The 13,083-nt window shown below is 35.6% G+C and overlaps 1 protein-coding gene across 1 annotated transcript in view; it reads left to right on the top strand.

The window, feature by feature from the left end:
- The window catches only part of LOC121415699 (sodium- and chloride-dependent betaine transporter-like), a 37,773-nt gene extending 27,510 nt beyond the window's left edge, over nucleotides 1–10,263 (top strand). The window contains exons 10-13 of the mRNA XM_041609006.1: nucleotides 2,489–2,591; nucleotides 5,809–5,912; nucleotides 6,502–6,675; nucleotides 7,553–10,263. Of these exons, the coding sequence (XP_041464940.1) occupies nucleotides 2,489–2,591; nucleotides 5,809–5,912; nucleotides 6,502–6,675; nucleotides 7,553–7,642 (471 nt within the window). The 3' untranslated portion in view covers nucleotides 7,643–10,263. The remainder of the gene's footprint in view (nucleotides 1–2,488; nucleotides 2,592–5,808; nucleotides 5,913–6,501; nucleotides 6,676–7,552) is intronic.
- Nucleotides 10,264–13,083: the final 2,820 nt, after the last annotated feature.

The raw sequence follows: 13,083 nt of genomic DNA, 5'->3' as shown, positions 1-13,083 counted from the left end.
AGACTTATTGATATACATTCCAATTCCACCACCTTTTTTGCTAACTCGGTGTTTATGTTCAAATAAATAATCTTCTAATTGAAACATTGATAAAGGAGATGAATCATTTAACCAAGTCTCCGATATTCCTATAATATCGAAGTGATGTTCAATTTCATTTAAAAATATGTCTAAATTTTCAAAATTTTTATTAAGACTTCTGCAATTGAGATGTATGATAGAAAATGTTTTACCCAAAGATCTGTTATTTTCATTAAATTTTTTTACAGTAAAATACTGGTCTGACAAATTAATGGGATCAAAAGGCTCATCATTATTCAAGGATAACTTTGGTGTGCCATTATTAATCATGTCATGTAGGAATGAATCTGAAAACGTATTTCCACGGTCATTAAAAGACATATGACAAGTATCATAGAATTGTTCATCATTAATATTATTAAAAGGAAAAATTTTACTTAAGCATTTATTACATAAAAAGTTATTGTTTGTTACATCATGTATGAAGCTAAGCAAATCCTGTTTCAAATTATAAATGTTTTCTATAATGTTACAAATTGAACATTTTACCCAATGATTATCAAGATTCACTGGAGAGGAATCACAGTTAATTACTGACAGAGACATGTACGAGTAAAGTTTTGAAACAAGCCAAGTATTAGGAGAGAGGAAAGACAGAAAAGAAGAACTTGAGAAAAGAGAGGAAATGAAGAGAGATACAACATTATAAAAAGCATATCACAACAAATAAAATCCATCTTTGTTCAAAATACATGGAAGTGTGAAAAAGTTCAGAGTCTGTTCAATAGCAGTCGACATATAGGAGTTCACCAGGGTACATACAAATAATGCATTTCCCATGCGTATGATTCAGTTGGAAGTATATGATTCATGCATGTATTTCCTTTTCATTTGTTTACATTCAGTTTGATATGTTTATAGTTTATTCAAGTCTTCTTCGCAGGTAATCAGCTTAGTCATGGTCTTCCCTCCTTGGGCTGGTAGCAGGGCGATGATACGGCCATCTGATGACCAACACTGTACAACTTTTCTGTGTTCACGCGTTTTCTTCAACAATTTTTGATTTCTTGCAGTAAGATCTTCTACGATGATGACTCCCGATCCCTTCAAGAGTTTTCTTTTTTGCAGAATTTCTTTCCTTTTCCTATAGGAAGTCAATTAGACGATAATTGGGCGTGGTGGCAAGGGATTGTCTGAGGACTGGGACCTTAATCTCCCTGTTCGATGCGATCTATCGATGTCTTTGCTTATGTCAATATGTACTCCTAGTTTAGACTGGTAAATGTCAGACACAACAGTGTCAGTATTTTCACCATTTGTTTCATTTTTCCCTAGGATCCTGATACATGACCTACGAGAATATTGTTCCAGATTGTTAATACTTCGATCAAGCATTTCGATTTTGGATTTTTGTGTTGTGTTGATTTTTCTTAGATTCTGAATTTCTCTATTCTTCTTATCCATATCTGTTTGCAGATCATAGATGGAGCTCTGCATTTTGTCCAAGCGCTCAATTAACTCTGACATTTTTTTATCAACAGCTCTACTGACAGCGGAATCAAGAATCGTAAGGAACTCTTCATTCTGTAAGAGGTCTTTAATCACTTGGCATGTTACAGCTGCAGTTTGTCTAGTGTTCATTGAGCTTGAAGATGGAGATGGACCAGCCATTATTCAGAATGAAAAGCCTAAGCTTATTATATTGGAATGCGATTAAGTAGGCTTTCACTCTCAACTGTTCAGTACAATATAAGGTGAACAATGGTTGTTACATGCAGTAGTCAAATTCAAATGTAGGAAAGTGCAATGAACTTGAAGGTCACCTTCAGTGTTTATAAACAAGAAGAAGAGTTCTAGATCACTGGAACATCACTGTATCATATACATGGGACTGTAGATCAAATTCAGACACACAGAAGCATCCACATCAACATGATTTTTCCTGGCTTATACTCCAATAATAAAGAAGAATTGTTCACATTGTTAATCAAAGTCAATCTTACAAAGGTAATACTCACAGTCCATGTGTATATGGTAAATCAATTCCAAGATTTGGTCGAGAAAAGGGGAAAAGGGGAAAACTCCAGCAGGATTCAACACAACACAACATGAATAGAGAATGCCCAATATGGTTTCAGGTTTTTAGTTAGAGTATTATTGTGACTTTAACCATTGCACCAATAACGTATTTTGAAAGCTTGACTTGATTTTAAAAAAAATTGAAATGCACATCTCTATATTTTCAACACCTGCATTTTGGTGTTTGTCCTTCTACTCAGTCAAACAGATTCAATATTGTTTCATCTCGTGTTCGAACATCATGAATATGAACATAATTATGTCTCTCTAGCTTTACATAATGTCTATTTAGTATCGCAGTTAACTTTATCTCTAAATTTCAAACATCTGTCGATGAAAATGATAATAAAATAACTACATAATTGTCATTTTTGTATTATTATTCTAGGGTGGAATGTACATTTTTCAACTTTTTGATTATTATGCTGCCAGTGGCTTCGTGCTTCTCTGGGTTGCCATGTTTGAATATGGAGTCATTGGATGGGTTTATGGTATGTATTGAATCGATTTTTTTCTGTCTTCCTTTTTTTTTGGGGGGGGGTATGTGAGAATTTGATAATATTATTATTGGGAAATAATTCTTGTAAGTAAAGACATTGTATAAGAGTTTAATGATGAATGCGTAACGAGGTTTACTGAATATTTAAGATACACTTAAAAAAGAAAACCTCCCGGGAAAGTTACGGTGTTTTGAGAGGACCACATCGTAGGATGTTGAAAATAGAACACGGGGTAATAGAATAAAAGAACGTACCGTTGATAATGTGTTATATTTACACCCATTTGAGTTGAATTAACACGATGACCCTAATACTGGAGGCAAATGTCAGGCAGCATATGTCATGATTTACCAGCTACTTCGACAAACTGGCTAAGTCTGATTTTTCACTTATGTGATTGGTGACATCACCAGGAACAACTTTCAACTTGGTGACAATTTGTACTGGTCATCTTGACCATGTTAGGGGTCAAAATAAGGTCAATAAGGGTCAATTTTTTAAATTACCCCAATTCTGTCAAGTGACACATCAAATTGTTTGTCTTGTTATACTAAACAAAAAAGTGTACACAACCATATACTCTTGACCTTTCGTTAAAAGGTTATGACCGGGAATGTCAAAGGTTAATGAACTTTCCTTATATGGCAAAGTACACTGAAGCTGTTATAAGGAAGCTTATTTTTCCGTGTTTTTATGCATGTGTGTGCTTCTTTATTTTCGATTTTGATAAGTCCATCGTCAGAGTCCTTATCCAGAAGATATATGAAGGGTCAAGACAAGGTCAGGGGAAGGTCAAAAGGTCAACAAACTTTCATTGGAAGCCAAAATACACGTCTAAAAGCGGTTAATTAGAAGTTTATAGAAGTCTTATTTTTCATGGGTCCTTGATTTTGAAAAAGTCTACATCTAAGAAGACATTATATATAAAGGGGTCAAATCTGCTTATTTAGGAACAAAATAGATAAACAGAGAGACTTCGAAACATTCAGTGTGGTATCATGGTATTGCAGGAATACCTTGAAACGACTTGACAAACCCCCAAAAAATCTTATCATCTTCCATGTTAAGATAATTAAGTGGAACCAGGAAGTTTTTTTTATATAGGAATTCAATTTAAGTTTAATTCTTTTTCAATTTACTAGTCTTTGATATGTAAAGAAGTATTTCTTTCATTTGCTATGTACAGTATATTCTAATTAACAGACATTATTGTAATCTATTGGGGTATAAGTATATGTTAACAGAACAAACATCGATTGATCAGTGCTCCCAGCTCCTAAGAAAGTTGCCTAACATTTCATTTGGATTATCTTGCGAATAAGATGCTCGATCTCTGGAGCGAAGAAGGACTACACATTTCTGGTGCATGTGCTGTTCTGAGCCCGTTCTGAGCAAACTATTGGGGCCCTTCTGCATTTTGTAAAGTGAAATTTAAGGATTTGGAGCATACTTTTGGTCAATTTTATTTATTTTTCAGTAAAAATACAAGTCTCCACAATATCTGGGGGCAGCTGCCCCCTTTCTCGCTGCGGTATGGCCGTGGTTCAATGATATATGGATTATTCTTTCTAGTAACATCCAGGTAGTTCAGCAAGTAGGAAAAAACAAGAACGAAAAAAGAACAAAAACAAAATCTGCATCTAGCGTCTATGCACATCACTATCATTAGATCTGGTATTAAGTTCACGTTACTAGCTCTGGAAAACTAGCCGTGTTAATGTCAGCACATAATCAGGAATGTGTAGTCCTTCTTTGCTCCAGAGATCGAGTAATGGTCAGAATATATCACATCAGCATGATCCCGAGCATGATAGACACACATGACTGACTACAAACAGCATGCTTGCACGATGTTGCCTCTTTGTCGGAAATAAGAAAATTTCTAGTGTTGCTGTTGAATGGCTGTGGTCTATATTATGGTTGTTCCACTTTATATGTTTGTCACTTTGCCTCCGAAGAAGATTCTGCTAGGATCGAAAGTTTTGACTCTCTGAAATAATATAACCGTCACACATTAGAATTAATTGAGGGGCAATTAAAGTCCTACTTATCGTATCATCCTCAAACCTTATCTTATTCGTAATTTAATCCAAATAAGATATTAGGCAACTTTCTAAGGAGCTGGGAGCACTGATCAACGATGTTTATTCTGAACATATACTTATACCCCAATGCATTGCAATAATATCTTGTTAATTCGAATATTATGTACAAAGCAAATAAAGGATATACTTCTTTACATATCAAAGACTAGTAAATTGAAAAAGAATTGAACTTGAATTGAATTCCTATATAAAAAAAACCTTCCTGTTTGCACTTAATTATCTTAACATGGAAGATGATAAGATTTTAAGGGCATTATGGTTTGTCAAGTCGTTTCAAGGTATTCCTGCAATACCATGATGATACTGCACTGAATGTTTTCGACGTCTATCTCTTTTTATTTATTTTGTTCCTAAATAAGCAGATTTGACCCCTTTATATGTAATGTCTTCTTAGATGTAGACTCTTTCAAAATCAAGAACCCATGAAAAATAAAACTTCTAAACTTCTAATTAACCGCTTTTAGACATGTATTTTGGCTTCCAATGAAAGTTTTTTGACCTTTTGGCCTTTCCCTGACCCTGTCTTGACCCTTTATATCTTCTGGACAAAGACTTCTGACGATGGACTTATCAAAATCGAAAATAAAGAAGCACACACATGCTTGTCAATTTTCTCTTCCAGCACCCCTTATTGAAAAAAATCCGTTCATTATTATGAGAAGTGAGATTTTAAAGATAAAGTCAATCACGACAATAGTCAAATATGACTAATGTCCTGTAATTCATGCATTGTCAATATTGAGCGCTGTGAACGGTGCAAGTACGGTGACTTGGGTTTGAAACCGTTCAACCTGCGGACCAGTGGCGGACAGAGGATTTTCCAAAAGGGAAAATTTTCCCGAGGAATATCTGACAAGCAAAAAAAATATAAATAAAATATATTCACTTTCATAGGGACGGGGGGCACTTGTGTTTTAACGGCATTTTTACATTACAAATTTTAATTGTGCCTCTCAAAAGGAGGGCACTGGCCGTCTGTGCCCCCCCCCCCCTGGATCTGCAAGTGCCGCTGACCTTCCTATATCCGAGGACTCTCAATGAATGAGTCCTGTGACAACTGTGCTTGTGATTTTAACTTTTACCCCCCCCCCCCTTTATTCCAGGTGGAAGACGTTTTATGAGTGACATAACTGAAATGACTGGAGTACGTTGGATAGGACCATACTTGCTTTTTACCTGGATGTTCGCCTCACCACTCTTTGCTGCTGTAAGTTTATTTGAATACAACCATCATCATTAAACCTTTTATTACTCATATAGTTCACAGGGGTGGGACCAATGTGTGCTGATATTGGAAGTTAAACTAAAAGATGTCCTCTCTATATGAACACAATAATTGACATTATTAATTAGATTGTTCCAATCCCGGGATCAACACACTCTTTTCAATACTCTCATAGTTTTTTTTTTTTTTGGGGGGGGTTGGTTACAGTTTCTTTCATCTTTCTCCCTTTTTTCGTAACTTGAAAAAAAAACGACCATCAAGGGTGGTCGAACTCCGCCTAAACAAAATTGTTGTGTGTGTGAACATGTAAACTATGCTGAAAATGTAAACATAATGCTGACAATTTCATCAAAATCGGATATGAGAAAAAATTAAAGTTATGACGGTTTAGAGTTTCATTTATTTCTCACAAAATACATGCAGAATGTTTCAGGAAATGTGCGAAGTGTGCTATATAGAAACCGAAATACACTGACTGAGCTCGACCAAGCATAGCTAATCCTTTTATTAAGACATTAGAAGGAGATGTGCAGTATATCATATTATCATTTTGTTTTAATTCATTATTCAGATAATATCTATCTTCAGCCTGGTTGCGTACGAGCCTTTGAAGTATGAGGATGTGTATACCTATCCGTGGTGGGGATACATGCTTGGTATGATCATGATAGTGTCATCTCTTATAAACGTACCCATCTTCATCTTCTATCAATTCATCTTCAAGAGTCAAGGTTCTATCAAAGAGGTAATTCCCAATTGAGTGAAACTTCTGATTCTGTAAGGAGTAAATTCATACGATTGAATTAAGACCAATTTTCAAGAGAAAATGCGACATTTTATTTTTTTGTACTTTCATCTCGAATTCATTCCCTAGAAAGCAACAATTTTATTCATTTTAGAGCAGACTTTACCTGTTAACGATTTTTTCCATAACTAAACCTTTGATTTTGGAAGTATAAATCCATGAAACCGTTTGTAGGAATAGAGTATGACAAGCCAAATGGCTTCTGAATAAGCTTTGTAATCTCATTATTCAAAGTAAACTATTGCAACTTTTTGAAAATCATTCTTAAAATCCTGAATTCTGAAGTCGAGTCTACATGAAACTTACAACTTAAATAACGGTATTGACGTCTTGTCTAATCACAGTTTTGACTAATTAAAGTCTGTCGCGGACTAATTATATCTGATTCATAATAAGGCCCTTCGGACTTGCACGCATTTTAAACAGTTAATACTTTGTCTCAAATTATATCATCCAAGACGGTCTTTGAAGAGCCGGGAAAATTTTGGGCTCTCATGTAGGCAATTTCCTCTGATCATTCGTCATATTCGTAGCCTTTCGGAGTGCTTTCTGCGTTTTGCAGACCAACGGCGCTTATCGGCGCCACTATTAAAATCACAAAGAGCTATAAAATTGCTCTTGCATGTTAGACAGCGTCTAACTATTTGCATCGTTAGTGGTTCCAAGTAGACTACGAATAATCATAAAAAATCGCCGCTAAGGTATATATTTTGAACATGTGCATGAGAGATCTTCCTAGAATTTTACCTTCCCAAACTATGCCAGCTTACTGTATTTTTTTCTTTATTTTTTCTTCTCTTTTTCTTCTCATACGCAGCGCTGGACCGTATTGACTACTTCCAGGGTGCCTGCATATACATGTACGTCATCAATAGATGAGAAAGACATTAACCTTGGAAAACCGTAAAAGATGATGTGTAAATTCTATATGAAATTCGGCCCATAATCTAAAAATATTTCTTAAGGCCATCGCATACCTTACGATTGGTCTGCGATCAGATTTTGGAATAAAACGTCCTAGAATTTGATGATAAAATTGAGACTTTGAATATCTTACTGTATAATGTTCGAAAAATCTAAATCATCGTACGAATATCTATCTTTAAGTCTGTGACTATGCATGTAATCATAAGAATAAAAGCGAATTTAATATCTAGTCTTAATGATTTCATAACAATCGTACGATCGGCTACGATTGGACCTTTACTAAAAATAAAGGCTTGTAATCATTCAAATATGTTGTTTTAGTATTCTTACAGACCATTTGAGCCTTTTCTATACTTTTTATTCACATTTTCTGAAAATAAGCAAAATTCGATTGTTCCAAAATCGGATCTTGGATTAGTCGTAAAGTGCGCGGTGGCCTCTAAGTGTCAGGAGGAATGATGAAGCGATCCCGAAAATCTTCATACTGACAAGTTCATGCGAAAAATGGCTGTTATCTTCCCAAAAAAAACAACGCATTCATTATGTCGCCCACAAAGGGATATATATAATACACAGTGCATGAAACTTACGCCCAAGATCGTTCAGTGAGTCGAAAAGTTTCTTTTGGAAGATCAGCGAAACACAAATGCCTCTCTCCGTTTTGGGTTATGTTGATTGGTCATGACTTGTGTTAGCACGTGACTTTATTGTGACCAATCGAACTTGGAAGAATCAAAGTAGTATGCGTAAATCTTACGCCGACAATATCCTGGGATTGCATCATAATCATCTGATAGGAGCCCTTTTTGCGTATTTTGTTTGTATATTCGTTAAATTCGAAGAAGAAGAAAAAGAAGAAGAATAAACAGAAGGAGAAGAAGAAGAAAAAAAAGGAGAAGAAGAAGAAGAACAGGAGGAGGAGGAAGAGGTAAAGAGGAAAAGAAGGAGGCATATATATATATAGTGAGGCAATGCAGTGTTGGGTTTTGTATGATTTTAGAAACAGTGGTGGTGAGTGACTAACTTTGGCATGACTTTTTTTTCTTATTATGCATGTTATGTCTGATGTAAACCATTGTCACAAAAATAAGCTCGCTGGCTTTTCGCTCATCAGATATTAGGCGTTACCTGAAGAAAATAAACAACGGACATGTCAAGAACTGTATCAGCTAATATCAATCTCTCGAATCGGTATGTCGAATCGAACATTGATTGAGGTTCGATGTATTAAATTCAACTTATCTAGCTTATCCAATGCAAAGAGTTCTGGTCATTAGCATAAGAGTTACTGTGATTAAAAAACATGGCGCCTTGTTGTGAGTGCAGAAAATAACAGTATTGTGATCTATCCGGTTGAATACTCCAATTACGGACACAAATTGACTTCACGCATCGGTCGTGTTCAAAAGAAATTGTTGCAATGACAAAAGCTGTTGAAGTTTAATTGCCACATTCAATCTAGTCAAGATTGGACCTTGGTGTTTGGAAGTTCCCTTTCCCAAAGCTAACATAGAGGGCACATGTCTCCCAATCTCTAATCATGCAGCGCCAAGTCAATCCATCATAACCGACTACAGGTCGACAAAAGTTACGTTATTGCCAATCGCATCATGCAGTTGCGGGATAAGGGCACAATCCTGCGCCCCCCCCCCCCACTTGAGAGTCAGAGTCAATATTTCAATGTAAATGTGTCGTTCATTCACAAGTGCGCCCCCCCCCCTCCAAGAGGGTTGCAGCAAATATTTTAATGGAAACATGCCGTTCATACACAAGTGAGGACGTTTCTTATTTTGCTCGTCAAAATCCTGGATCCTCCCCTGGCATCATGTACCATCTTGCCGAAGCATAACGAAGTTGTTGAATTTAACTGCCCGATAAAAAAAGTACATGAATATATTGATATCATGTTTCATGGAAAGGTTCGGACTCCAGACATAATTAATGATCGTCTGTGCCGGAAGGGCACGGTCTTTTCCCTTAGTATATTTTTATTAGCAGTCTGAAAGTGAACACTCGTCTACAGGGGCGGATCCAGCATTTTTCGAAGGGTGGGCACATTTTAAAAAGTGTTTAAACCAAAAATTTAAGATATTTTGTCCACGAAAAAATGACAAGCAAAAAAACCGGGTCTTCGCTTACAAAAGGGGGGCACACTCCTTTTTTAACGGCATTTTTCCATTACAGAAATTAATTGTGCCGCTCAAAGGGGGAGGCACGGGCTGGCTGTGCTCCCCCCCCCCCCCACCTTACCTGGATCCGTCAATGCTCGTTTAGAAAACATACATCTATCTAGATCTGATGAGTTCGTTTATACGTTGTCATTGGCTCGTATTCTGAAGTCGGGTCCAACTTAGTCCATAAAGTCTGACAGATCCACACTTAGACCGCGGGTCCAGTCTAACTCGGGCTTGTGTTTCTGAAAGTTCGTTCTAGTTCAACCCGTGGTCAAAAGTGATATTTTGGCCCGAGTTAGACCAGACTTATAGACCGAGGTCTAATTCAAACCCGACTTTAGAAAACGGGACATTGTGTTTGAAGAGGTCAATAAATAGGTGTCGAAATCCCTAAGAATAATGTTTCTGGCTATTCTTTGGCATGGGCGTAGACGGTAGGATGAGAGGTAATACATCCAACTGTTATTCAATTTATTTCATTTATTTTCAATGCCGATGAAAGGAAATGTACAGAGAAATGCATGTGGGCATAATAACAGATTGTCAATACAAAAAAGAGACATTATAAAGATATACATGTAAACATGCTTATATTACATAAAGTGATGCAGAAATTTCAATGAAATGATGGAATAGAGGAATACAGCAAAAAAAAAATCAGTTTTATATATTTTACATGAAAATATGATAAAGCACAATATAACGACTATACTCTACTGCAGCTATAGATTTTATTTATTCCGTTTCAGATTTAGAAATATAAGAAACATAGCAAAGTTAAAAAAGTGAAAGTGCAAAGTAGAAATATGGTACAATTATAGGTGGTGAGGAACTTGATGAATACAATTACCCTAGTAGATTGAGTATTAAAAGAATACTAAAAGTCAATATAAAGTGGCACGAATATAGTGTCTACAATTTATGTTTAGAATATAATCTATAAAATAAATCAAGACCAAGTATACACCAATTACTTAAAGAATAAACCATGCATAGTGCCCACAGTCATGACGATGTGTTAAAATATTATCGACAGCAAGTTACCTTAATATGCACTTTAAGACAAATAAAAAAATGAAAGGAACGTATCATTTCAATAAACGGAACATGTTTCAAGGTTCACACCTTATCATCAGCCTAAATTCATAAACATACACAGCAAAAACTGTGGTGTTAACCGGTGTACATAGAGGACCACACCAGTTATTTCACACCGGTGTTAAATTGAAAGTGTTAGTTTAACACCTATAGGTGTTATAACAACACATTCGGTTGTTACATTTACACTTTTTGGTGTTATGTTAAATCTCTAGGGTGTAATTTTAACACCTCAGGGTGTGGTCCTCTATTAACACAACTGGTGTCAGTTTTAACACCTGTTTTTACAGTGTAGTCATGCTGGGTATTTATACATTTTAGATATCAGGAAACTTTGATGAATGTAGTTACAAGAATACAAAGGTACGTGGAACAAGGTGAATCTGATTTAAAAGGAGTAAAAGTAAAAGCTGATTAAATGAAGAAAAAAGATCATTGTACGCATGTTGGTTGTCCTGTTTATGAATTCAGGCTGGTGTGAACATTGAAACGTGTTCCGTTTATCAAAATATTATGTTCTTTTCGTTTCATTAGTTTTCAATTTGATATACACTTTAAGTAATCATATATCACGACATATACACTCTAAAAACAAATCAGTCAAAAATGACTACTTAATAGGGTCAGCTGGGTGCAACTGTTATTCTAGTCATATTTGACTATTTTTCTAGTCATATTTTACTAGAACAGAGTTATTTCTGACTAGAATAAATGTCAGAAATGTGAATATCAGTGATTGCCATATCAGTTTCCCCCAGCTGACTACTGGTCTAGTCAATCTGACTAATTTGTTTTAAGAGTGTCCGTACATGTAAGTAAAAGAAATACCAGCAGATGATATGTAAATGGAACTGGGATAATAAGTTGCCTTCTTTATTACGCCAAACTTTGAATGTATACAATGTAATCATCGTTAGGGTAATCTACAAAATGAATTCCAATGCAAAAAAACAATAGGTATCCCAAATACGATCAAGACAGAGACGCCTACCGTTATGGAATATTAATCAGATAAAATGTAAATAACCAAACGGATGAGCCAAATGTTTTCTTTCGAGACAAAAGAAGCTTTTCACTCAGTCATTCAATCGGGGAGTAAACGCTGAATTTACATTAGAACACATCTTATTAATATTCCGTTAGGGTTGGCAACTCTGTAAAGATACATAAATGAAATACCATAGATTTATAATAAGATTCGATTGAATAACAAGCGACTTTGTGAGTCGTTCGTTATATATACATAAAAACTATCAACTAAGTCTACCATATTATTTACTGTTTGAGATTCAGAAATTTTAATAGGTAATGGTTTGTGCCTTCTATAACATGTGGTTGGGGTTTACTGTCTGTCGAGATGACCTACTTTAAAGCGAGGAACATTCATGAAATTTAAATATTCAAAAATGCAAAATCCACTTAAAACCAGAAGTACGAATTACGGAATGCGAATATGTTATGCATATCTTTGAAAATCTTAACAAGATTTTTGGGTCTGCTCATGAACATTAGTGACGATATTATCAACATTTTTCATCGCGAACATACTCATAACAGCACAATGATTTTTAAGCATTCAATCAGAATTGGAGCCGATAAACCGGGTAGAATGCAGGATACAAACGGTATCTGATTGATTTGTTTGTTTTATTTTATTTCTGCGTTCACAATACATTATCAAAAATTATTTACATTGTTTGCGATATATAAAAAATTCCATAATGTTTACAACATAAACATAGTACATAATTAGAGAAAAAAATGGTTTGGGCATATACTTCACATTACATAATTAGAAAAAATGGTTTGGGCATATACTTCGCATTAGGATGATAATAAAGCAGCATAAACAAATGATAGAAGGAGACCGCCATTGTGAGCGGTTAAGGTCATTGGCGGCGGAAGCCAAAAATTTTAGGAGGGGACAACCAAAAAATTTTTGACAAGCAAAAAAAAAAAAAGGTTCTCAACCCAAAAATTTTAGGGGGGAAGTAGGAAAATAAATTGACAAGCAAAAAAAAAAAGAAAAAAAAGTCATGAACAAGAAATTTAGGGGGGACCGTCCGCGCACCCCTCCTCAAATTTAGGGGGGGGCACGTCCCCCCCGTCCCCCCCCCCCCCGCTTCCGCCGCCTATGGTTAAGGTTGTT

The sequence above is a fragment of the Lytechinus variegatus genome, chromosome 5 (assembly GCF_018143015.1).
Source record: "Lytechinus variegatus isolate NC3 chromosome 5, Lvar_3.0, whole genome shotgun sequence".
NCBI classification, from domain to species: Eukaryota; Metazoa; Echinodermata; class Echinoidea; order Temnopleuroida; family Toxopneustidae; genus Lytechinus; species Lytechinus variegatus.
Note: the sequence above shows the minus strand (reverse complement) of the source record. Positions and strands in the feature narration are given on the sequence as shown.